Source organism: Mastacembelus armatus, chromosome 8 (assembly GCF_900324485.2).
Source record: "Mastacembelus armatus chromosome 8, fMasArm1.2, whole genome shotgun sequence".
Lineage (NCBI taxonomy): Eukaryota > Metazoa > Chordata > Actinopteri > Synbranchiformes > Mastacembelidae > Mastacembelus > Mastacembelus armatus.
The window spans coordinates 21,733,653-21,759,666 of NC_046640.1; the positions used below are offsets into that span (position 1 = coordinate 21,733,653).

At 48.1% G+C, this 26,014-nt stretch overlaps 1 protein-coding gene and 1 non-coding gene across 3 annotated transcripts; one reads left to right on the plus strand and one right to left on the minus strand.

The window, feature by feature from the left end:
• Positions 1-2,481: 2,481 nt before the first annotated feature.
• Positions 2,482-2,563, minus strand: trnas-aga (transfer RNA serine (anticodon AGA)). Its single transcript has one exon. It is a non-coding gene; the product is annotated as a tRNA-Ser (tRNA).
• A 1,859-nt stretch (positions 2,564-4,422) lies between these two features.
• On the plus strand, positions 4,423-25,530 carry bptf (bromodomain PHD finger transcription factor). 2 transcript variants are annotated; one of them, XM_026324274.1, is made up of 31 exons: positions 4,423-5,240; positions 6,182-7,004; positions 8,341-8,561; positions 9,604-9,789; positions 10,158-10,307; positions 11,503-11,700; positions 11,807-11,892; positions 12,047-12,399; positions 12,634-12,765; positions 12,899-13,028; positions 13,268-13,403; positions 13,515-13,763; positions 13,844-15,371; positions 15,600-15,724; positions 15,828-15,956; positions 16,132-16,282; positions 16,376-16,499; positions 16,599-16,839; positions 17,889-18,025; positions 18,115-18,226; positions 18,324-18,559; positions 18,700-19,831; positions 19,921-21,368; positions 21,448-21,530; positions 21,684-21,909; positions 22,027-22,523; positions 22,605-22,784; positions 22,903-23,095; positions 23,209-23,293; positions 23,390-23,576; positions 24,693-25,530. In XM_026324274.1, the coding sequence occupies exons 1-31, from the start codon at positions 4,724-4,726 to the stop codon at positions 24,730-24,732; spliced, it is 10,035 nt and encodes a 3,344-aa protein (XP_026180059.1). In that variant the 5' UTR covers positions 4,423-4,723; the 3' UTR covers positions 24,733-25,530. The 2 variants fall into 2 exon arrangements, with proteins under 2 accessions (XP_026180059.1, XP_026180060.1); XM_026324275.1 differs by having other exon boundaries at positions 4,424-5,240; positions 23,841-25,530.
• Positions 25,531-26,014: the final 484 nt, after the last annotated feature.

A 26,014-nucleotide genomic window follows, 5' to 3' on the forward strand; every position in this document is an offset into this window, starting at 1 on the left:
TTTAACGGAGTAGTTCAAGGACACTAATAACCATTCTTACATTTGCATGCTTAGTGTGTAGCAGCAGCTAATGGCCCCTTTATCTGAGCACAGAGGAAAAAACCTGACTGCAGATTGTTGCTACTTTGGTTTTGGTCCTGATTAAACAAATGAGTTAAAATGTGTTAATTAGCTCCAGAGCGGCTGGTGGGCAGATGCCAAACTAGCTCTCCTCAGTTCAGCATGATAATCATCTTGCAGACTTGAAGCTTGCTTGTGTTACTGTGTTGTTACTGTTAGAGGTTTTTATTCCTACTGAAACTGGAGTCACAGACAAAAACGCTAGAAACACAACAGTATGTGTGTTTGATTTGTAATACAGGGGTTAAAACATGCAGCAACAACCCATGTGGGTCTTGACCCCGGGGGTCTTGTCCATCCAGACAATGTTGTTAATGTTGACTTGAGTTGTGTTGTGCTGAATCTTTTGCACTGTAATTTTAAAATGCACAAAACCTTTGCATCCTCACCTTGTCAGAACAAGGGAATACCCTTCCAGACACCACAGAGGTGCAGTGAGTCATTTCATAAACCCATCCAGAGTGTGGCTCTTCCTCTCGAGCTGCAGAGGCTGTGCATGTGTAGGTTGATGTGTTTTGAGGTGCAGAGGAAGCTGATGATTTGGTTTTTGAAGAGAAGTGTGTGCTGCGTGCAGCACTCTGCTGCAGCCCAGCAAGGTCTCCAACATCACCTTAGCTCTGGTCTGGTGCACGGTCTGCTCCACTTTTTTTTTTTTACTTTAAGCACTCCGAGCTCCACTTCAGTCTGTACCTTCGTTCTCGACACCTGTCGACCATCACTGTTGCTCTTTCTAGCCTTCTCATCTTTTCTTTTCTAAACTTAGCCTGCTGCTCTCTACTGGGCCGTTTTGGACTCTTAAAGAGGATTTGCAGGTGAGGAGATTTTGTGCAGAGTTGATGGTCAGTGTGTGACCTACTGAGACCTCTCTGTGCCGGTGCCTTGTAATTACACACACACGTGCATGGACAGTGTTTTCAATACTGTAGACACAGTAAATACAGTATGTGTGCTTTAGTTTAGGGGTCAGAAATGAATTCACTTTATCTGAATAAACAGAAGTAATGTAATGAAGTTCTTAAACCCTGCTCCTCTCAGCTGCAGCTCTTCTGGCCACTGCCTCAGTTATTGTAGTAAATTATGAAGCCATGGAAACAATGGCTTTCCCTGTGTAGGTGTCTGATATACCAGAGTTATCAGCTCATATTCACTGCAGCTGTATGAGTGAATGGGTTTATCTGACATGCAAAGGTTGAGACTTTCCACTGCCTGTTGCCACACACAGGTGGATAGGATGAGTTCACTCAAAGGGTCACTTTAGGTGATAATGTTTCATTTAAATGATGCATTCAATACCTGAACTTTCCCGAGCTTTTAGTTTGCGTCATGTCATACTCTGCTATAACATTACTGTGAGGTCATTTACAGTATCTTGTTTAACTGTTCCTCATGCAAATCGCCTGTGTATTGCAAACACTGGTTCCTTTGTGCCCCTGCCAGCTCGTCCCTGCTGCTGCCGGAAAGTGTTTTTAATTCTTAATCAATAAATACCTGCACAGAACAGGTAGAGGTGATGTGGGAGGAGATCCTCAGCTGCAGACTGCCACTCCAAATGTATAAGCACTGGAAATAAATCAGGTTTACATGAGTCCAGGTCTAATGAAGCTGATCCCGGAGCTTTCTGTTCACTTTGTGGGTCATTACTGCCATCTAAAGGCTGCACAGATTATGATGATGTATTTGTTTAATGGACTTTATGACATTTTTTAATTATAATAATCAGAGGTGATAAATAGATAGTTAGATAGAAATGATTACAGGCTAAATTATATAGAAAACCTAAATAGACTAAATTAAATGTAATAATAAAATAAGTAAAGATAAACCATTATTTATATTGTCTGATATATTGCCAATGTACAATAATAGTACTATACCATAATGTACAAACTACTAATAAAGCACCAATGCTGCTATGATATAAAAATATTAACACAACAATGATTATTTTTACAATAAGGAAGATCAATACCTCTAGGCATCGAATATATTGACCAGATTCACCAGATCTTATAGACTGAGTTATATGTTTATAATATATTTCGGGGTTTTTTTTTGTTAGTTTCTTCCCTGCAAGCCGGATAATGTTGAGTTCAATTGTAACTGAGGGCACTTTTGGAAATTTGCAGCTGGACAGTGGAGGGCGCAGCTGGATTAGTTTTAAACCATCACCGCCCTTGAACTAGAACTGAGCCTCCAGCTCTGTGAGCACGTGTCGCACGGTAAAAAAAAAAAAGAAAATTCTCCTTTTTCGTGCATGTGTGTAGCTTTTCTGAGACGCTACGGACCGTGTGGTGATTAAAAGGCATCACCTTTCAGACTAAAACATTTAAAACGATGCAGGAAGAAAAAAAAAAGTTACTGCGTTGTCGGCAGGATTCGAACCTGCGCGGGGAGACCCCAATGGATTTCTAGTCCATCGCCTTAACCACTCGGCCACGACAACTCATATCCCTCAATGCTGCATTCAATTAGCTTAAACTTTATTTAAACTCATTATGAAATCGTATGCGTTTGATAACTAAATCATTATAACGCCGCCGTTTCGATGCCAGGAGAGAAACTGGAATTAATTTCATATTATGGAGCCTTGCATCTTATTAAGATAATAAACATTTATTACCTAGTCGTCAATCGGTAAAAACATTTAGTCGCAATTAATCTCATGATTTATAACCAATTAATTCTGTTTTAAAGGGATATTGTTCACATTTTTGTAACATTTTTATACACATATGTACAAATCCATGTGTTATTATAGCTAAACCCAAAACCGAGAAATAGTTGTCCAAACTACGGGGCGGGCCGAGGGTCAAACTCGTCAAGAAAACAAAAGCGTTAAAAGGAAACACGTTAATTCGTTTTTATCGCGTTAACTTAGCAGCACGAGTTGTCATATTCATTTATTTAACCATCTCCATGTTACTCCATGCCAGCTATATGCAGCCACCACAAATAAAACCTCATAAACTTACTCCATGAACACAATTTAACTGATAAACATCATTAGGTATAATGTGCTGATGTGCTTTGTCATTTCAGGACAAATATATGACAATAAACACTAAAAAAAACTGCACAAATAAATAGCAAATACCATCTCACATCATTACACCTATTTTTGCTTTTTTCACTCATTTGTGTGATGTGTTTTGTTAAGTCCTACATGTAAAGTAGGCTTCAGTTCACATATGTACATCTTAAAGACAGCACCGTTTATCAACACACTGAGATAATGCTATGAAAAGATAACAGCAAACACAATTACTGCACAGAGATGCAGTGAAAGTTGTACGTTTAGACACACAACCCTCCTCGCTCAGCAGCAGTTCCTTCTTCTTCATTTGGCAAAACTTTCTTATGTGCATCTGTAAAGCTTTTCCATTAAATATAAAATACACACTGCAGATTAAAAAAACACAAACTACTCCACCTGCAAATCCATATGAGCTGGACAATTTATTGCTAAACTTAACAATATTTTCTGTATTTGCACAGCCTCAGTGTTTTAACCATGGGGGAGACCGTAAGATCAGCTCCTAAGCAGAATGAGACATTTATACAGGGCCTCATGCCCCAGTGCTCTTGGCCTGTTTATACATTGCACTGGTTTCCCTCTCTAAACTGCTGCTGTATGTGTCTTATGCTATTTTTTATTTTGCATGAGTTTATTTGTATTTTTTTACATTTCACTATTTAGTGTTTAGAGTTTATCCATATGCACCAAGGGTCTGAGGTAAAACAGTTTCAATTCTCTGTATGTGGTAGAATTGACAATAAAGCAGACTTTGACTGTCCGTCTATGGAGGCACAGGTTTCTATGTGTAAGTTGGTCATAAAAAGTATGTGGGACTTTGTGATGTTTTATGTAAACATTTTATTTATTAATGAAGAATAATTGTTCTGCCTTATAATAAATCTCCATTTACACTAAAATATGAAAGTTAACCAGAAACTTTCTGAATCCCAGTTTTAACAACCGGTTACCCCAGTGTTCCCATTCAGACCAGTTGCTAACATCAGCTTTTTTATCTTTTTGTTTTTGTGATTTTAATCAAATTTATCTTTACCTGCTTCTTCTTCTACTTTGCTTTTTAATCCAGTTGATTGATTATTATTCATTTTATTATGATTATGATTATTATTATTATTTGGGGCGTGCTGAGACTGGTTTTAATATGGGATGTATCTGCCGTGAGCTGCGCTGTTGCGACACGCAGCTTTCGTGCACGCTGCGCACTAAGCGTGAGCTCGGTGGGGAGACAGCAGCCCAGATGTGGATTCATTCAACATCTGCCTAATTGCGCGTTAATTGTCGTTTGGGTCTGAGCTGGAAGCAGCGGGACCACGTGACCGCCGTGGCCTGCTGTTTGTTCCGCCACAGAGGCAGAGAAGAAGAAAGATGGCGGCTCTAGGCGAACCCAACCGGGACGCCGGGCCGACGTTTTGAGCTTCCGCACCCGCACGAACACACGGGCTCCCCGGGGCACCTGCACCGTCCGAATCCCGGCCGCTTCAGCTTTGTGGCGGTACCGGTTTCGCTCGTGTCCGTGTCGGCTAAACAAACGCAAACATTGGGATAGTAAAATAAAAGACTTCGCCTGTCATGAGAGGGAAGAGGGGCAGGCCGCCCAAACCGCTACCAGCCCAGGAGCCGTCCCCAGCCTCGGCCCGGGGCTTGAGACCCAGGAGGAATCTGAAGCCCAGGTTGCGGGACAGCGGGGATGAGGACGCGGAGAGCCCCACGAGGGAGACCACCAAGGCGACCAGGAGAAGGAAGGGGGGATCCGTCACGTCAGCGCGGGGCAGGGGACGAGGCAGAGGCGGCGGAGGCAGAGGAGGCAGAGGGGGTCGGGGAGGACGGCGGACGGCTGCGCCCAAAACGGTGGTGTACGACGACCACGAAAGCGAGGAGGAGGACGACGCGGTCAGCCTGAGGTCCGAGGAGGACGAGTTTATTGAGGAGGACCCTCAGTCCGAGGAGGACGAGGCCCTCAAAGAGGACTCGGACTGCCTGGAGGATGATGTGCTGGACGCGCAGGAGGAGGAGGAGGAGGAGGATGCCGCCAGCTACTGCACGGAGAGCAGCTTTCGGAGCCAGAGCACTCACGCCAGCACTCCGGGTAAGAACCGCTGTGATCCGGGCTGTGCCGGGGCCGGGAAACCCAGGCCAGGACGCCATCGAGGACCGAAGCGGATCCGGCCAGAAAGCACCGGGTTATTGTTCAAAATGGAGAACGCACAGGCCGCAGCTCGGCCAGGGTGCTGCAGCAGGTGGACTGGGTCGGTACCTGGGTCTGTACCTTCCTGCCGACGCCACCTGTGCACGTGCTAACGCGCGTTTTTCACATAAATATAATTTTATGAATAAAAACCCGCGGAATGTCACGTTTACGCCTCTAGCTTAGCTGCTAGCATGCTAATGCTAGCAATTAGCTCATGCTGCCACCCTGAAAACAGACAAACCGTGTGAGATAACGGTGATTGTACGTGTTTATAGTCACCCCCAACACCCAGAGCTCTTCACTGGAATAAAAATCTGAGTTTTACAAAATGAAATTAACTTTTAAACCAAAGGAAACTGAGCTAGCCCGCGATCTTAGCCGGACTAGCATGTCTGTCATTTTTATCACTTTGCAAACTTTGGGCTCAGTTTTCTGTTTTTTCGTCAGACCCAGAGTCTTAAAATATCACAGCTGATGTCACTCATGGTCCCAGACCAGGACAGAGGACTCGTGCTGTGTGGTCTGGCTGGTTTTCTTTCAGTGTCAACCAGCTGGACAACTGTCAAACTAATGTTTTTATTGACGTAGCCCCGGTTAGCTAAGGCTGACACAGGCCATGTGAAGAGCCAGACTGAAACCAGACTTCACACCTGATCCTGGTTTTATACTGGGACTTAATTTGTCATAGTTTGTTTAACTGGTATCAGACATCCCAGTGCATTGACTCAGTGGCACAATACAGATAATTTGATAGTTTATATTATATGTATTCTTGTTATTTCTGCAGGTGCATGACACCAACTCTGAGCTCACTAATATCATTGTGTGTCTTCCTGCAGGGAAGAAAAAGGTCCGGGCTCCCCGACCTCGCACTCCCATTCTGGAGGAGAAGGAGATTCCTCCTGTCGAGCTTCCCGACACCTCTGAGGATCTCCTGGTGCCTAACGAGGAGCTGCTCAACGCCACCTCCATCTATGAGGTGCTACGGAACTTCAGCACCGTGCTGCGTCTCTCCCCTTTCCGCTTTGAGGACTTCTGTGCAGCACTGGTGGGCCAGGAGCAGTGCACTTTAATAGCAGAGACCCACATTTCCCTGTTGAAGGCCATCCTACGTGAGGAGGACTCCTCCAACACTACCTTTGGCCCCGCTGACCTCAAGGACAGCGTCAACTCCACTCTGTTCTTCATCGACGGCATGGCATGGCCTGAGGTTTTGCGTGCGTACTGTGAGAGCGACCGGGAGTACCATCACGTCCTGCCTTACCAGGAGGTGGACGAGTACCCCTACGGTCCTCTTGAAAGTAAGATTAAGGTGCTACAGTTCTTGGTGGACCAGTTTCTCACGACCAACATCGCCCGTGAGGAGCTGATGTCTGACGGCAGTATGCAGTACGACGACCACTGCCGCGTGTGCCACCGCCTGGGTGACCTGCTGTGCTGTGAGACCTGCTCGGCGGTGTACCACCTGGAGTGTGTGAAACCACCGCTGGAGGAGGTTCCAGAGGACGAGTGGCAGTGTGAGATTTGTGTGGCCCACAAGGTGCCCGGTGTCACGGATTGTGTGACTGAGGCGCAGAAGAACAGGCCCTACATCCGCCAGGAGCCCATTGGATACGACCGCCACCAGAGGAAGTACTGGTTCCTAAACAGAAGGATTATTGTGTAAGTTTAGTTAGGACCCTCACTGCCCTCCTACACCTGCCAAACATCTTTTTTTTTTTTTTTTTTTTTTTCATAAAACGTGTTGCAGTAATGTGCATTAACTCAGTGCCACAAATGAAAACACTTGGGACCCCAGTTATTTTCTGTTTTAACAGTAAATCCAACGCTCTCCGTACAGAGACTAAAACCAACAACGAGTTGTTCATGTCTGTCTAAAAACCTGGATTAGCCTGTTTGTCAGTTTCGTAGACCTCTAGTGTTTAAACATGAGTAAAAACACACCAGAGACAGACACACACACACACACACACACACACACACTGCTGCGCTGGGAGACATGTTTGTTCATTACAAAACCTCAGACCAGCGCTCCATCTCCGTGTGAGACCTCTGCTTTGTTTACAGCCCCCTAACTCCGCGCGCTACACACAGCTGCTTCCACTTTGGATTACAGTTCTTAATGAAACCTAGACGGTCAGACAGAATCTGATCAAGACCATGTATTCGAGAGATAGATCTCACACATGCACAGCTGACTTTCAGATGGCGTAAAAGGTTCTGGCTGTTTTGGAGTAGGTACCAAATGTAGTTTGACTTTTGTACCAAAGGAATGAGGACGTTCTGTCGGGGCTGAGGTTAGACGTTTATTTTTGGTGGTTAACGTTAATGTGAGAGACTAGGGAATGTGTTTTATCAGTGTCCTCACAACTGTGGGAGACCTAATGTATGTGTGTGTGTGTGTGTGTCAAAATGTGAACCAGCTGGAAAGTAAAACTGAAAGTTACTGGGAAACACAGTCACTCATTTGTTTGACTAGAGATAATAGAAAAGAGATGAAATCCACGGCCTTTATCTTTTCTGGCAGCGAGACTTTTCCTTAATGCTTCCTCACCCCATTTTATGTTTTCTTTGGTTCTGGCCTTTACGCCCAAAAGACTTGAATTCAACGTACTGTCACAGAGTTTGAGAGAACCGTTTAATGACTTTTTGTTTTAAAAGGAACTTGATGCTAGAGCCAAACTGTTGTGCACCAGTAGAATATAAATGAGACACTGAGTCACAGTGTAAATGCCCCTGACACGGTTTTATCCTCACAAATGCTGGTAGGTATGAATGTGTTTGCTGCTGCAGTTGAATTTTCTTGTTTATTTATTTATTAGTAATCGCTTGTGTGACCCAGTTTTAATGCAACCCAAAGAAACGTCAGTTATGATGCTTTAACTGAGAGAAATATACAACAGGATCAACGCAGTACAGGCAGGACAACATCCCCTCATGTGTCAGTCTGTTGTAACCTGTACCTGTTGTAACCATGACTGTCTGTTGTCGCTCACAGTGAGGAGGACGGGGAGCATAGGAAGAAGAAGATCTGGTATTACAGCACCAAGCCTCAGCTGGAGGAGCTCATGGGGCGCCTGGATAAGGAGTACTGGGAGATGGACCTCCATGCTACTCTGGAGGAGATGAAGGAGGAGGTGCAAGCTCACATGGACATCACAGAGGACCTGACCAACAAAGCCCGTGGAAACAGTAAAGCCTACCTCACAGCTGTCAACGGTACAGATCAAATACTACCCTCACACCAGTCTTGGAGTCTTGGTTGGTTCTTCCTCACCAACAATGGGAGGCCTGTCTTTTTCCAAAAACCAGCTCCAGATGCTGAGAATGGTCGTCACTGTTTACAGTCTCTGAAAGGACAAAAGAGTCCACTGGTCTCCACCAGCTTCTCTCTGCTCACAGCGACATCTGGAGCTGGTTTTTGGAAACAGACGGACCTCACATTTGTACAAAATAACAGAAACGTAGAAAATCACATTGGGAAATGATTGATCTGACCATTAATGATGACATGACTTAAACAGTGGGGTGAGTGTACTGTATAACACGTCGAGACCGAAAGGTTAGCTGCTCCTTTTTCCTCTTTTGGTTCTCTGACAACAAGCAGCTGTTTTCTCCTCTACCTTCCTCTGAGGAGGCAAACTGGGTCCGAGCCCCTTGATTACGATGTCAGCCGTTTCCGTTTCTCTTCGACATGCTGCCATATCTGCCTGTTTTTGTAACAGTTTTCCTGTCTGTCACCAAACTGCCTGATTCCAGTTCTCAGAAGCACAGCAGGGGGCAGTAATTTATTGGGGGTGTTACCTCTGGCATTCTGTCAAAACCTCGAGGTTTGAAAAGGCTTCCTGTGGAGGGAGCGTTTCTGTAAAGCCATGCTGTCCTTTTTGTCCCTCCGTCAGTGATTTATGGCGTTTGTTCGTATAAACCCGGTGCTGCTTCACTTTTCTTCGTCTGAGCAGGTGGAGATGCAGCTGCTTTGGTCCCAGTGAGAAGTTTTTATGAGAGTAGTTTTTAATGTTTTTTTTTTTTTTTTAAATTTCCTTAAATTTAAGCTCTAGATTTTCTTTGTTTATATTTAATAATAAACTGAACCTCTGTTTGATTTAGACAGATGTTTAAGACGATGACTATTATCTGGCAGAATGAAGAAAATGACCAGCAAATTAATTATCAATGAGAATATGAAATGTATTAATCAGACTGTTACCATGTGATGCTGAATGGAAATGAAAAGTGTGTGTTTGTTTCCTTCTGTTTGTAGACTTGATCGTGGAGCACATGAAGGTGAGGCAGGAGGCCCAGGAAGTGAAGCAACGAGCAGAGGAGGTGAACCAGGAAGCAGACAAGGGGTCTGGTAAGACGCCAGAGGACGCCGCCGACTTCACCTCGCCACTCGACAACACAGAGCAGAAAGACGCAGAGCCTAAAGAGGATGCTGCTTCACAAGGTAAAAATAAACTTCAGTGTTCTGAGAATCCTAAACCACGTGGAGAAAAGTGACACGTTCTCTTAGCTTGAAGTTTCAATTATCTTCAGCTCTGCACCAAATGAATCTGTTGTGTGAGTGTTTGGCCTCAGCATCCTGCCGCTGCTCCACCGCGTCCTGTGGGCGTCTCATTCTGGGCCCTGCAGCAGCAACAAAGCACCTCAGCTTCAGCAGAGACTGACCGAGGACAGGGGTCATGAGAAAACCCTTCAACTCAGTCTTGGTGGTTTAGTCAGATGGTTCGGTATCAGACTGGTCCTGTAAACAGGGACAAATATTCTAGTATATTCTGACCAGCTGCTGCTGTCTGCACGTGTGTTTCTCTGCAGGCGACAGCCATGTGTCCGTTCCTGAACCTGGCTCAGCCTCCGAGGACTCTGCCGTGCCGAAAACAGAGTTGCTGGAATCAAACAGGGAATCCCAGCCTGCTCAGTGTGGGGCCGGGGAGGCCCCTCCGGTGGCCAAGCAGGACAGTGCAGGTACTTAGTTTGAGACTGACCTGTGTTCAGTCCAGCTGCACGTCTGTCTGCGGACCACACCTTGTCCCCGTCGCCTCCTCTTTTGCTTTGTTGGGTGTTAAGGCAGCGACCTCACTCCTCTGTTTACTGTCTGTGCGGTTTAATCTGTTTATCTCAGTCAGGCTTGCATTTGTTTTCACAGAAACCTAAATCTACTTTAAGTCCATTTCTGAAGAGCCAATTTGTTGTTCCTGCTAATTGGAGTTTAGCAGCTGCTCTGAGGTTTGTTTGGGATAAATTATAGTTCACCTGAACCCTAAGCCTTTGGTGGGGGCTGTAATTATTCCACTGTTCCCTGGCAAGCCTGCTGAGTGTGTGTGTGTGTGTGTGTGTGTGTGTGCGCGTGTGTGTGTGCGCGCATCACAGAAATTAGCCTTCTTGGCAATTTCTTGCTAAGCCTGTGCCATGTCTTCAGGCTTTAGATGTTTGGACTCTCTGATGGATCGTTTTGATAAAAGCTCCTCCTTTCTTTTAGTAGCTCAACTAAAACTTTTATGCAACAGTGCATAGCCGGATCCTTTTCAAATTATTATCTCCAGTAAACATCCAATTAGACAGCGAGAAGACACATCCTCCTGTCATTTAATTGATCCTCAGAGACTTTGACCTGCGGTGAAACTGCATTCAGCTTTCGTAGACAAATGTCCAAATACTTGTGCCTCTGTTTTTGTTTCTCTCTCTAATTGTCCCGTATTGTAAATGGTGCTCACTGGTCTTGAAAAGCAGGTTTTTGGCACAGAGGTAGACGCCGTCCCTGGCAACAATATCCACGCTACTTCTGCCACAACCAGCTTCTTATTCTCAGTTGAGTTTCTGGGCCTTTGGGTTTGTTCCTGTTGCTCTGACAAAAGACTGTCTGCTGGGAAGCTGCACCTGCTGCCTCGCCAACAGGCGCAGAGTGTTTAGCCTGTTTTGGATGTGTGGGTCTGGTTTTTTTTTTTTTTTTGGCCTGGCTGGACCGGTAAAAGACTAAATATAGTTATATATCTGTCCTATAAATGTACTGATTGCAGTGAATTTCTGTTAAAATCATGTGCTGTTTTTTATTTTTATTTATTTATCCATCTTGTCTTTTTTGCTTCCATTGTGTTGCTTATAATAGTGGTGTTCAGTTTAACTATTAAACCTCTGTATGTTTCTCACCCTGTTTTTTCAGACGAGTGTAGTGCTGAAGTCGTGCAGCCTGACGACTCACAGGCACAAACCCACAATCAGCCACAGCAGCTGGCGTCTCAGCCGGAGGCGAGCAGTGGCCGCAGCCAGGGTTCTGCGTCTGGGAGCGTCGGGAAACCAGAACCGCCTGACCTGACCGATCGCTCCTCTCAGTCCTCCTTCACCAGCCACGATGGGACAGGTAAAGACACTTGAAGCCCGTCAGTGCTCGATAAGTAAACAAACACCCACTTTAAAGTCAGTTGTGTGAGTTTATAGTTGTACTCATGGCGTCATCTGAATTTCAGAGGAGTACAATGAACGGGTGAAGGCTGATGGAGCGAGAGCAGCAGGGCAGGAGTCGAATAACCAAACGCCCAGAGGCAGCAAAGAGGTGAGCACACATTTGGTTTGTGTACTGCAGTCTGGAGAACTATTGTTGGTACCTGTCTAAAATCCAGGTATTGAATTGTCATGAGGAAATCTCCTTAAAACAGCCGTTTTTGTTGGTGGGTTATTTTAAAGTAACGTCTCTTCTCCTGTTTCAGTCGTCCCCTGTCCGCTCTGAGGGAGAGTCTTCACGCCTCAGCTTCCTGAAAAGGGAACCGACAGTGAATCTGAACAGCTTGTTCAAACTGGGGCAGGAGGGTAAATACAGGGTCTACCACAACCAGTACAGCACCAACGTCTTGGCCCTCAACAAGCACCAGCACCGAGAGGACCACGACAAGAGACGCCACCTGTCCCACAAGTTCAGCCTGACCACGGCGTCTGAGTTCAAATGGAACGGCTCCATCTACGGTTCACGCAGCCTGACCGTCTCCACCCTACGTCTCACCATCATCCAGCTGGAAACCAATGTGCCCGCACCGTTTATGCACCCCAACTGGGCATCTCACAGGTGCAGTTCATTGATGAGAGGCGCCGACAGGTGCAGTTTGTTACCATGAGGCAGACCAGGTCCAGCTGTCCTCTGCCTGTTTGTGTTTGTGCTGACTATTCCTTTAGGCTATGAAGAATAACTGTTCATTAGTTGATCAGTTTTTACTTAATGTAAAATATCCAGAAGGTTTCCCCGTAGCTGTGTTACCTTTGGTCTGCCTGTTGTTGTTTACGGTTTGTTTGGTTTTTTTAGAACCAACTGGAACAAGGCGGTGCAGATGTGCAGCAAGGCGAGGGAATTTGCTTTGGCTTTGGCCATACTGGAGTGCGCCATCAAACCAGTGGTCATGCTGCCCGTGTGGAAAGATTCTCTTGGACACACGAGGTAAAGGAAGAGCTTGAGCGGTTTGCAGGGCGCTGCTGCTGCTGTTGATGATTTTAATCTGCCGACTGAATCCTGACGTTCCCTGTCAGTACTGCTCCTTAGATCTTAGTCGCTCTGTGATTTCTTGCTCCAGGCTCCATCGCATGACGGCCATGGAGCGGGAAGAGAAAGAGAAGGTGAAAAAGCGTGAGAAAAAACTGGAGGATGAGGAGACACTACAACAGGCCACTTGGGTGAAGTACACCATCCCCATCAAACACCAGGTAAACCAGCAGCGTCTTTTCATCAAACCAGCTGCAAACGTGTGATTTGGTGTGAACGTGTGAACTGCACCACAGCCTGAATGTGTTCACATACTTTTTCACACCAGTTGAACCGCCCTCCTTAAACCCCATAGACCTGCGGATGTACAGGCGTCCCTGTTTTTATTTGTTACTGAACCAGAGCGTTTTAATGTAGCTGATGTGGTCTCACTGTACAAATGATGTGTTTTCCTGCGAAGGTGTGGAAGCAGAAAGGGGAGGAGTACAGAGTGACTGGTTACGGCGGCTGGAGCTGGGTCAGTAAGACCCATGTGCCACGATTTGTTCCAAAGCTTCCAGGGAACACCAACGTCAACTACCGGAAAGAACTGGAGGGTAAGGCCTGAGCTGCCATTAACTCCCAGTGGGACTGATGGTCTTTTCTTCAGATTATTCTTCTGCACTTTTTGCTCATGTAGTGTTTTATTTTTTTTTCTGTCTACATAGCCGCTAAGTTGAACAAGGAAAAGGCGTCTTGCACAAATAAGCAGAAAAAGATCACAGCAGGAGAGAAGCCGAACACAATGTGCATCACTGCATCAGCTCAGAGCATTTCATCAGCGGAGGGACCGAAGGCACGAGAGGAGGAACGACCCAGCTCGGAGGAGCAGGGGGCAAATGTGGAGGAGAAAAAAGAAGATGAAAAAATGGAGGTTGATCCCTGCCCAGAAACTGAGGCCTCGACTGATGAGAAAGGTAAATGTTAGACATTAGTCTAATTTGTGAATGAATAGATTTTTCTATGATCCTCTGACGTGTGTGGCTCTGTGTTGCAGATAAGGTTGAAAACGAAAACCCTTCCTCACTGACGGTGCAGCCCGTGACTGAAGAACCAGCCCAGACGGTCGAACAGCCCAAGAAAGAGGATCCGGCCGCGTCCACGCCCTACCATGATGTAGTGAACGTCAGCGAGGGCTTCCAGTTGCGGACAGCTTACAAGAAGAAGGTAAAACCCTCCAAGCTGGACGGGCTGTTGGAGCGCCGGGTGAAACAGTTCACCTTGGAGGAGAAGCAGAGGCTGGAGCGGATGAGACAGACGTCCCTGCACTCCAAAGTGGCTGCCACAAAGTCCAGTTCGGTTGTGAAGACCGAACCATTGACGTTCAGCAAACAGCAGCCTGCTGTGACCCCGTGTGTTAAAGTGGAGGAGAAGGAGGAGAAGCTGCAGGTGAGGGACCATGTGGTTAAAAAGCTTGACTTCGAGGGGGAGCAGAAAGAAGCTAAAACAGACTCTGCAGCAAACAACCACAGCAGGCAGACAGACGGGAATGCTGCTCAGGGGAACAGTGGGGAGGCCACGGCCCATAAAGAAGTCAATGGAGGACCCCTGGCAAACAGTGAGCTCAAAACTAAAAACAACTGCATATCTGAGCCCATAGAAAGCAAAGAAAAAGCACAGAGGCCAGAGGTGACCCGAGCGGGAGAGAATCCTAAGAAGCGAGGGTATGAGGAGTTGGAGCAGGGCAGCGAGCAGAGCGACACGGAGGGCGTGGAGGGCGACCGAGGCAAGGCCAATGAGGTGCAGGTGAATGGGAAGACTGTGGTCGCCGCTCCCGCAGACTCCAGCATCAATTCGGACCCAGCCGAACGCGTCCCAGGTGACATCGGAGACCCTCAGCAGGAGCCTGTCAAGTCGCTAATGAATGGAAACGTCTTGCAAAACAATGTGTCCGACATATGTCACCCACTTCCTCTGAAAGTCCCCAAACTAGAGAACCACGTGGCAGAGAAAGGAGACTCTGTCGGTGACACGGTGCCGGTAAAGCTTCCATCCTCCAGGCCTCCCTGCCTGAATAGTAACAGCGCAGACAACTGCAGTAGTAGTGAAGGCTTGAAGACTTCCGTCACTACTAATACCACCACCACAGAGCCCCAGAACGCCCCAGCAGCCGACGTGTCCGACAGCGTTAGCACCTCCTCCGCCACGCAGCCCAGCTCCCTTACACCCGGGGCGGGTGTCTTTCAGAAGAAACCTCCGGTCACTGAGACCAAGATGAGCACGTCCGGTTTAACAGCAGCTGGCTTCTTCACTATTAGTAAAGAATATTCCACCAGAGACCGAGTCAGCCTCCTCAGGTTCTCCAAATCCAAGAAGGCACGCTCAGGCACAGCGCTGCCGTCCTACCGCAAATTTGTTACCAAGAGCAGCAAGAAGAGCATCTTCATCCTGCCAAACGACGACCTGAAGAGGCTGGCGAGGAGAGCAGGTATCCGAGAGGTGCCGGTCTTCAACTACAACGCCAAACCTGCCACGGACATATGGCCCTACCCTTCACCACGGCCCACTTTTGGGATCACATGGAGGTGGGTAACAGTTTTAACACCTAAACATTACATTTCTCCTGTAATGGACATCTACAGCAGCCAGGGGAGAACTTCCACACGATTTTGAGTCCAGTCTGACAGCATTTACAGCAGAGACAGGAGACTCTGGTTTGTTCTACCTAATAAACTGACACATGCAGCTGGTGTACGTTTGCAAACTTACGTACTGTTGGTGAATTTAGCAGCTGATGTTTCTGTGACTGTCAGGTACCGTCTCCAAACTGTGAGGTCGCTGGCGGGGGTCAGCCTGATGCTGAGGCTGCTGTGGGCCTGCCTCAGGTGGGACGACATGGCGGTGAAGCCCTCAGCTGCCGTGGGGACAACTCGGAAAGGTGAGAGGTTACGGTCATCTCCTGTGCTGATCTTGCTCCTGCATTTCAGTTATATTTCAGTCTAATATGAATCTTAAGTGCCGTTGTTTGATTTTCACCAAAGAAACCACAGAGACCGATATCACCACAACAGAGATTATAAGACGAAGAGACGTGGGGCCGTACGGCATCCGCTCAGAATACTGCATCCGGAAGATCATCTGTCCCCTCGGGAACAGAGACGCTCCCAAAGGTAACGGTCTGTTCTGAAGCAGTGAAGATACTCAAGGTTTTAGTTAAAATATGCTTCAAAACGTAATTTAATGTAGAGAAACAGTTACTAAGTCCTCATATGAAGGAGGATCGATATCCGGTGCTAGAGAAGGTTTGATAACATTGTGTAACCGTTGGTTCTCACCTGTGAGTAGAAACGCCGACTCCACAGAGGAAGGGCCTGCGCTCGAGTGCACTGAGGCCCAAGAAGCAGGAGCCGGCCAAGCTGACCGGGCCTGTCGCTGTGGAGACCTGGGTGCCAGAAGAGGAGCTGGAGCTGTGGGAGATCAGGGCCTTTGCAGAAAAGTGAGACATCACGTCAGACCTCCTCTGGTCTAGGGTCCCATCTGGTACAGTACTGATTTATCATGTCGTCACCTTCTTCTCTGGGTGTTGCAGACTGGAGAGGGATAAGGCACAGGGTGCAGATCCATCCAAGACTGGCACTACTCTGAAGACTGCAGAGGATGTCAAGGCCCATTTGGAGAATCAGCTGAAACAGGCCAGACTGGCTGCCCAGCAGGTGGGAGCCCCGTTAGCAGTTCCTCTGACCTATTAGACCCAGAATTAGGTTTAGTGGAGTGACAGCAAACTGTTCTACCTTCTGATGTTTTTGATTTAGAAACGTCTGGAACAGCAGAGACCTGGAGCAATTGCCACCACTTCCACCACCACCTCCTCCCCCTCAACAAGCACCCCCAGCACCCCAGCCTCCACAGGCCAGAGGACCAGTCAGGTCACATCTGGAACCAAGATGGTCCTGGCCTCCAAACTGGGCTCTCCAGTTCCCTTCCAGCAAGACAAGAACTTCCATCAGTCTTTTGCTTCCTGGGTGAAACAGGGTCAGAGCAACAGCAGCTCAGGTAAGCAGCCGGAGGACGAGGAGAGCGTCACTAATCTGAGTTCCTCCACAGAACAGTCTGCGTGTCTTTTCCTCCACCGTGTTCTGTTAGACACAGACTCAACAAGGGACTTTTTGTTTTTCCCATTTTTGATTTTTCATTTTTTGAATCCATATCACTTCGGTTAAAAAGAAAAAAAAAAGTCTATCATCGGCATGACCTTTCCCAACTTTCCTTTTTTTTTTTTATCTGTCACATCAGGAAAATGTAATGTGTTTACCAAAGACTGTGGCTCGTGGTGTCCACTAGGTTTTCTGTTTATATTCTAAAATGACGCACGAGAGCTGGTATATCACCAGAACCCCGACCAATCGGTCTCCGATCAGTATCAGACCGTGCAGTGGACACCACCCCAGTAGACTGGCTGTTGTGGGTGACTGCGGGTGCCATGGTGTGTCTTGCAGCCTCCACTGGCCTGGTGGCCACTGTGGCTAGCAGCATCACCACGTCAGAGCAAACCTTCCAGATCGCTGGCAGCCCAGTGACTGTGGCTGGCCAGGTCCTCGCTGCCAAACTCCCGCTGCCCGCTAACAGCAAGATTGTCACGCTCAACATGCCCGCTGCTCAAGGAGGTAGGGAGCGCCAGTGTCATCCATTTCCTGCTTTGGGCTCACACTTGCCAGAATGGATGGAAAAGTGTTGTGAGACGCAGAAATGTGGCATGTGATGACGTTTTGACACCGAGCATGGAAGACGTCCCAGTGTCTTTTTTTTTTTTCTTTTTGTTTGTTTTACAGTTGTTGTCGTCGTCGTTGTTGTTGTTGGGTTTTTTTTTTTTGTTTTTTTAAACTTTACGACAGGAGTTTTTACACCATTTGTGATCTGGGTTGTGTTTAGGTACTCTGTCCTTTCAGGTTGCTTCAGAGATACTTGTCTTTTTTTTTTTTTAAACCAGACATTTCCCACGCAGACTGCATGCCTTGCTGCTTCTGTACATCCCTGGTCTGTGTCAGTGCATCTGTCCGCTGCATATTCGCTTTTCTCCTTACGTAATCAATTCTTATCGCCAGGTGTAGTCCAGCAGAAAGTCCTGGGCATCTTCCCTTCTGGACCTCCTGCAAACCTGAGGACGTACAGCACATTACACCCCACGACTGGCAACATCAACCTGAGAGCCACCTCCTCTGCCTCAGCCAATCAGCAGCAGGTCTTTAACTCCAGCCGTGTCACTTCTAACCTCTAACTTGAGGGAAATATAAAGTGATGACTGAGTTTCCTTTTGGCTTTGTGTTCCAGGCCACTACAGCAGGAGGCCAAATGCAGCCTGGTGCTACGATGAGCCAGTCACCCTCGCTGTCAACCTCTGTGGACACATCAGTGGTCACAAGTCCAGCGTTGCCCCAACAAGGTATTTCTGTCCCTACTGTCCATTTTCTCATGAACGTGCTCGGCCTCATGTCTTATGAATAAAAATAAAATTCTTCCTACCTCTGCTTCCTGTTCAGGCCAGGTGCAGCAGGCTGTGAGCCAGACGGGGCGTGGCCAGCCCACAGCCGTGCCTGCTCCTACGCCTGCGCAGACGGCTGCGGCTCAGAGGTCGGCGGCTCCTGCACCGTCACCTTGTGCGGCCGCCACGGCTCCTGGACAGTCACCCGTCGCTTCCTCGCAGGCCAGCAGACCACAGCAGGGTCAGGTGAAGCTCACCATGGCACAGCTCATGCAGCTGACGCAGGGGGCTCAGGTGAGGACACGTTTTTCCTTTTTGTCCTTTTCTTCCCACTAACGGACAATTTCTTCTCCTTCTTCTTCAGTGAATTTGAGAAATGATGAGAGAAGCAGTTTTAATTTCTGGTGTATATGTTCTTGCTTTTGATGCTGCAGGGTGGAAACCCAGGTCTAACTGTGGTGATCCAGGGTCAGGGCCAGACCCAGGGTCAACTGCAGATCATCCCACAGGGTATGACGGTCATCCCCGGTCCTGGTCAGCAGCTAATGCAGGCAGCTATGCCCAATGGGCAGGTGCAGCGCTTCCTCTTCACCCCCATGCCCCCATCATCATCAGCTTCGACCTCAGCACCCACTACTGCTACCCCCACAAAACCTGCTATAGCCCCGACCCCACAAACACAAACGTCAATTCCAACTCAAGCCAGAACCCCTGCCCAAGTCCAGACAACCCCCTCTGCCTTAGCTCAAACACAGATGGTAGCTCCTGTGCCGGCCCCAACGCATATGCCAAGTTTGGTTCCCACCCAGGCCTCAGCAAAGGTACAAACCCAGGTTCCAGCCTCTGTGTCTGCTACAGCTTCAGTCACTGCCCCGTCATCCATCCCTGCACAGATATCTGCTCCTGTTCCCCCACCTCCACAAGCTGCATCCCAGGCCCCCACACAGGTTTTATCCTCCACAGCAGCAGCTCTGCCCACACAGCCCCAGGTGATGAGAACTGAGCCTGGTCCAGCACAAAGTGCTGGTCCAGCTGTGGCTCAGAAAGTGTTCACCTCAGCTTCAGCCCCTGCACCAAACCAAGCTGAAGTCCCAACCATGGTCCAAACCCAGGTGTCCACCATGACTCCAAACTCATTCCCTGCACAAATCCAGGCCACAATAGCTTCACCTGTCCCAGGGCAAGTTACACCACAATCCCAGGTCCAGACCCAGGTCTTCAGCTCTGCCTCAGGCCTAACCTCAGCCCCAGTCCAGGTGCATGCTCCTGCTCCTGTCCCTGTCCCAGTCAAACCTTCTGCCCAAGTCACAGCCACTGCAGCTGCTACTAACTCAGTCCAAATGCAGGCGTCAGCCTCCCTTCCCTCCGCCGTCCCAGTTCCAACCCCTGCTCTTGCTCCCGTTTCTGCTCCTGTTGTGTCCGTGGTGTCCACCCAAATCGCTGTCCCATCACCAGCCAAAGCTCTAACCCAAATCCAGGCCACAGCTCCGGTTCCCCTTCACGCTGCTGTGGCCAGCGCAGTCGTCGTCACAGTCACAGCCACCTCCACTTCACCGTCGGTGCCAGGTAAGGCCCATCTGTTCTGTCCTGTGGTACTCGGTCTGTGTATGTATTAAAGTGGTTGCATTAACACACGGCATCTCTTCTCCCTGTAGCTCTGACAGAGCAGAGGGCAGCTCAGCCCCAGGCCTGGACTCCACTTGCATCTCAGGCCCAGACTCCAGTTCAGCAGGCGGCTGCTCCCGTTCAGGCACCAGCCCTGGTCACTGTCCCCCCCCCTGCTCCTGCGTCAGTCTCCACACATTCACCCATTTCCCCTCAGACGTCACCGACTCCTCCGTCTCAAGCACAGGTCCAGCATCCGGCTTTGGTGTCCATGCAGCAGGTTTCTCAGCTGCCGGTCTCAGCAGTGCAGGTCCATGTGAAGGGACTGCCGGTCTCCTCTGTTGTTACTGCGGTGAGACCCCCCCAGCCTCAGCTCCCACCAACCACCAGTACTCAACTACAACCCCAGCCTCAAGGCCAAATCCATGCACAGATACAGGTCCAGCCCTTTGGCCAGGTCCAGCAAATGAAGGCCCAAGCTCATATCCCGTCCCAAGCCCAAATCCACCCCCAGGTCCGAGTCCAGTTTCAGCCACGGGCCCAGACTCAGCCGCAGTCTCAGCAAACACCCCAGGCCCAAGTGCAGTCACTTACTCAAATCCAATCTCAGGTGCAGTTTCAGCCCCAGAACCAAACCCTGTCCCAGGTCCAGGCCCCAGCCCAGGCCCAGCTCCAGTCAAGGGTACAGCCTCAGTACCACCCCCAGGTCCAGGCTTCATTTCAACCACAGGCGCAAGCCCAGGCTCAGGTTCAACCTCAGCCCCAGGTTCAGTCGCTGCCTCAGGTTCAGTCTCAGGCCCAAACACAGCCCCAGATCCAAACCCAGCTCCACCCGCAGGTTCAGGTCCAGTTTCAGCAGCAGAGCCAGATTCAGCCTCAGGCCCTACAGCAACCACAGGTCCAAACCCAGCCTCAGTTTCAAGTCCAGTCACCACAGCAGACCCAGGTCCACCAACAGCTTCAGGTCCAAACCCCACCCCAAGTCCAAGCTAAGCTCCAGGTGCAGTTCCAGCCCCAGAACCAAACTCCAGTTCAAACTCAGCTTCAGGTCCAGTCTCCAATCAGGCATCAGCTCATCAATGTCCCTGGCCTCCAACAGCCGGTCCAGCTGCTCTCAGCCCTGCCCCCCCATGTTGCAGCGCAGATCCAAGCCCAGATCCAGGCGCAGGCACAGCAGCAGGGGGGAACCGTTCCCCAGCAGATCAAACTGCAGCTGCCGATCCAGATCCAGCAGGCAGGGGGGCAGATTCAGGCCCACCAGATCCAGAACATGGTGACCATACAGGCACCAGCGAGTGTCCAGGAGCACCTGCAGAGGATACAACAACAGCAGCAGCAGCAGCAGCAGCAGCAGCAACAACAGCAGCAACAGCAGCAACAGCAACAACAACAGCAGCCACAACCACAACCAAAGAAGAAGAAACACCATGAGTCTAAAAGGGAGCAGAAAGATCAGACCCTGCAGGCTGTGAGCCCCGGGGATGGCAGCCACAAACAGGTGTGCTCCAAAACAAACAAGGGTTCATTCTTACAGCGTCTGAGTACGCACGGTGTTGACACAGTGTTTGTGTTGTCAGGTGGCGGTGAAGCAAAATGCCACAGCAGAGCAGCTGAAACAGAGGAAGACGCTGGCTGCAGCAGAGCGAGAGGAGAACCAGAGGTCTGGAGCTTTGTCAAACTTTCCTGTGGGGAAACTGGGGTTTTTTAAATTTTGTGTTGTAGAAAAGCTGATTGATCGTTAGATTAAAAGTTTACTCACTGCACCGACCCAGAATTCCTCTGTGATGTTTCTAACGCCCTTTCTTGTCTTCAGAATGATTGTGTGCAACCAGGTGATGAAGTTCATCCTTGACAAGATCGAGAAGGACGAGAAGCAGGCAGCTAAGAAGAGAAAGAAGGAGGAGGTGGTGGAACAGAAACGCTCCAAGCAGAACGCCTCCAAGCTGACTGCGCTGCTGTACAAGCACAAAGAACAGCTGAAGGCCGAGATCCTGAAGAAGAGGGCCCTGCTGGACAAGGAGCTGCAGCTGCAAGTTCAGGTCAGCACACATCTGGCTTTTACCAAGACGGGTCTGTCGAGTCTCTGTTTGTCAGGTGTCACGTTTAGAGGGTGTTTAGTATCCGCTAAGCAGCGTATGTTCTTGTTCCCCCCTCAGGAGGAGCTGAGGCGGGACATCGCCCGGTTGCAGAAAGAGAAGGAGAAAGCCCGAGCTGCTATCACCCAGGCTGCTGCTGCAACCGTCAAGGCGGCGTCTTCCCACTCCGCCCACTCCACACATCCTCCTCACTCCACACATTCCTCCCTCAGTCCCCACACAGTGACCTCAGCGTCCTCGTCCCATAAACGCAAGAGGGACGAGGACAGAGACAGAAACCGAGACAGGGACAGGCATCATGACAAGGACAAGAAACGGGACAGAGACAAAGACAGAGACCGACACAGAGACAAGGACAAGGACAGAGACCGGGATCGAGAGAGGGACAGAGACCGAGAGAGGGACAGACATCGGGACAGAGACAAAGACAAGGACAAGGACAGAGACTCCAGCTCGTCAAAACACAAGAAGAAGAAGAAGCTCTCTTCTACCTCAAAGGATCACAACAAGGACACCAAACTGTACTGTATCTGCAAAACCCCTTACGACGAGTCAAAGTAAGCTCCGAGCACGGCGCCTTCACGTTACCGCACCGCATTAACGCGAGTTATCGTCACTCAAATGATCTTTTCTCTCAGGTTTTACATCGGGTGTGACCTGTGCTCCAACTGGTTTCACGGTGCCTGTGTTGGCATCACCGAGAAGGAGGCCAAGAAGTTGGAGGACTTCGTGTGTAACGACTGCAAACGTGGACAGGAGGGAGGCAGCAGCGGCGAGGAGCTGTACTGCATCTGCCGGACGCCGTATGACGAATCACAGTACGGCTATGACTCCCGCCGTCAGAATCTAATAAATGCGGTGATGTTTTGACCTGTGTCTTCTTTACATGCAGATGGTTCCTCTGCTGATCAGGTTTTGTTCCCTCTTCACCTGTAGGTTTTACATCGGCTGTGACCGCTGCCAGAACTGGTACCACGGGCGCTGTGTGGGCATCCTGCAGAGCGAGGCCAATCACATCGACGTGTATGTGTGTCCACAGTGCCAGTCGACAGAAGACGCCATGACGGTCCTCACCCCGCTCACCGACAAAGACTACGAGGGGTTGAAAAGAATATTACGCTCGTTACAGGTACGAAGCCCAAGCTACAGTCCTCCTCCACAGTGTGAATCCAGAACCATCCAGAACCACCATCCATTGTTGTCCAAAAACTGTTAAAAACAGTCATCTGTTCTTATTCCCAGTCTCACAAAATGGCGTGGCCTTTCCTGGAACCAGTGGATCCTCACGACGCACCCGATTATTACCGCGTGATCAAGGAGCCGATGGGTAAGCACAGACCGAACCGCAGGAACCGTGTGGAAGGTTCTCACTACAGTCGTGATATTTCCTGCTTATTGTTCCATATCCCTCTTTGCCTTGCAGACTTTTCCACCATGGAAACCCGTTTGCAGAAGCGACATTACCACAAGCTCACAGAGTTTGTGGCTGACGTGACCAAAATCTTCGACAACTGCCGCTACTACAACCCCAACGACACGCCGTTCTTTCAGTGTGCCGAGGTGCTGGAGGCCTTCTTTGTACAGAAGCTTAAAGGTTTCAAAGCGAGCAGGTGAGGCGGGGCGTTCCTCCTCCAGCTACACCCTCCACGTCCAGGAGTCTCTCCCTCCTTGTTCATGCTTATGTGTGGTTAGCGTTAGTTCTTTTCATGGTTTTACGTTTACACCTGCCATTCACCTCCTACTGTTTGTGTGTAGCACTGGCATGTGAGTAGTGTTTGTGAGCCGACATGTTACATCTGTATCGCTCATTTGTGTGTGTTCTCCTTTGCTGCATGCCTTTCATTTATGCCATCCCATTTTCTTCTTTCTTACAGATTGTCAGATTCTTAAGTGGGCCAGTCTAGCTGCAGTCTGGACTGGATGCTGGGGTCTCTAGTAGTAATGCCATGGAAACGCTTCTGTTTCCAGAACGTCCCAAATATCCATTAAAGAAAGAAAGAAAGAATAACGCACACGAAATACCAAATGTGCTGTCACATAAGTGATCACAGGGTTTGGTAATAATGGCAGCCATGTTGACACGTGTTAATCATGTAACTGAGGGACATGCTTTTCATCTCACCCCCAATCAGGAGCCTGGTGTTTTCCAACAATCCACCTCAGCAGCCAGGTTCTTTTCGGTGGGATTTTAAAAGCATTTTTAGTTCGACGATGTATTTATTTTCTGTTTGTACGTGTGAGTTGACTGCACATGTTGAGGATGCTGACCTCAGCGGATATAGAAAAATATAAATCTGCATATTTTATTAAAGAGATATTTATGAGACGTTTGTATGCCCCCCCCCCCCCTTCTCTTCCTGGACTTTGGTTGCCCTGAGTGTACATATGTTTTATCATGTACAGTGGTTGTAAGATATATCCGACTGTGTTTCAGTGTTTTAAGTAATTATGAAACAAAGGATTTTAGATAGTATTGTTTAATAAAACTACAGTGTACTGCAAAGAGTGAGGGACTTGACCTCGTCTTTTTCCTCACGTCACAAAGTAACCTCAGACTGTAGTTGTGGAAGTTTTCCTCAGTAATTAAGGCGTTCCCAGTAAATTACACCAACATGGCTGCAGGTTCTTTCTGCGACCCCTTTGCATCCTCTGTCTGTTTCTTGATGTCAGAACAATACGCCAAATGTGAAGGGCTCTCAACTTTCCCCTCTCTCCGCACTCTGTAGGTCTCATAACAACAAGCTTCAGTCCTCGTCAGCCTCTTAGAAAGCGTCGCACATTGCTCAAACAAAATGCACTTGCCAAGAAAATGGCTTTTCTGAACTGTAATTCTGTGACGGACTCTGCCTCGCCCACCTGTCTGGGATCTGCCCCTCTGGCTGTCGGTGTGACCAGCGCTGCTGCTGCTTTCACAGAGCCGTTCAAGGCCGAGCCGCCCTCTGCCCCGCTGCCGCTCTGAGGGGACCTTTTTGGACCGGTCTCCGTCAGTGGGACTGAACGGAGGAGCCTGAACAACTGAGGCATTTCACACGAAAGTTTACCTCGGAGAAAAGACTCTTAAAGAGCTCTCATATTTCCATGTATTTAATTTTTGGATCTCTGACATTTTTTTTTATTATTATTATTATTTTTTTCTTTCTTGTTAAATTACTCTCAGGCCATCGTGGCGATCATCATGTAGGAATCTGAGTACTGATGTACAATAGCTGACTCTTATTGAGCATCAGGCATCAGACTTTTGGTGTCCAAACTCAGAAATCACAGTGGGACAACGTTTCCTCCCATTTCCACTCATCGCTTAGTCTGAGGTGGCATGAAAGACAGTTGTACTTAATATCCGGACAGAGTAGTCTGCTTGGTTCGACTTGTATAACCTACTGAAAGTATGGTAATAAGCTGTTGTAAATGCTCTGCAGTAGTGACTGAGAAAAATTAAACCATGTATTTGAAGGTTCCTGCCCAGTTTGTAAAAATTTGTCAGATTTTTTGACTTGATTTCTTTTTTTGTATTACATCTGAAGAAATATTGATGTATATGGAACTTAATAAAATGGAAAAGACTGATTTTTTTTTTTTTTTTTTTTTTGGTGTGTTTTTGCAGAAGAGTTAATATTAAAATGTAGATAATGTTAGTAGAAGACAGGCTGTATGTACTGTAGCTGCTCAAGAACTGTAATATAAGGAAGGGACACTATTTTTTATTATTGATATAATTTTCCATAGCAAATAGAAATCTGAAATTGTTTTTGATTAGTGCTAAAACTAAAAATCCACGTTTTAACATAAAAGTTCTGATTTGAGTTTCTCTGATGTTTTAAAGGTTTCTTAGGTTTTTCAAAATAATAAACAGAATTTGTGATAAAACATTTTACCTGGGGAACAGACCACTGTAGGTAATCTCACTATTTTCTAACTACATAGTACACTGTAGTAGTTGTTGCAGGTCTGCTGCTGATGCTGAATTATTATTACTGCTATTACTATTATTCTTATTTTGTTTGTGAGCTAATGCAATTAAAACCATGTTCTGAGAGAAGAAAATATATTT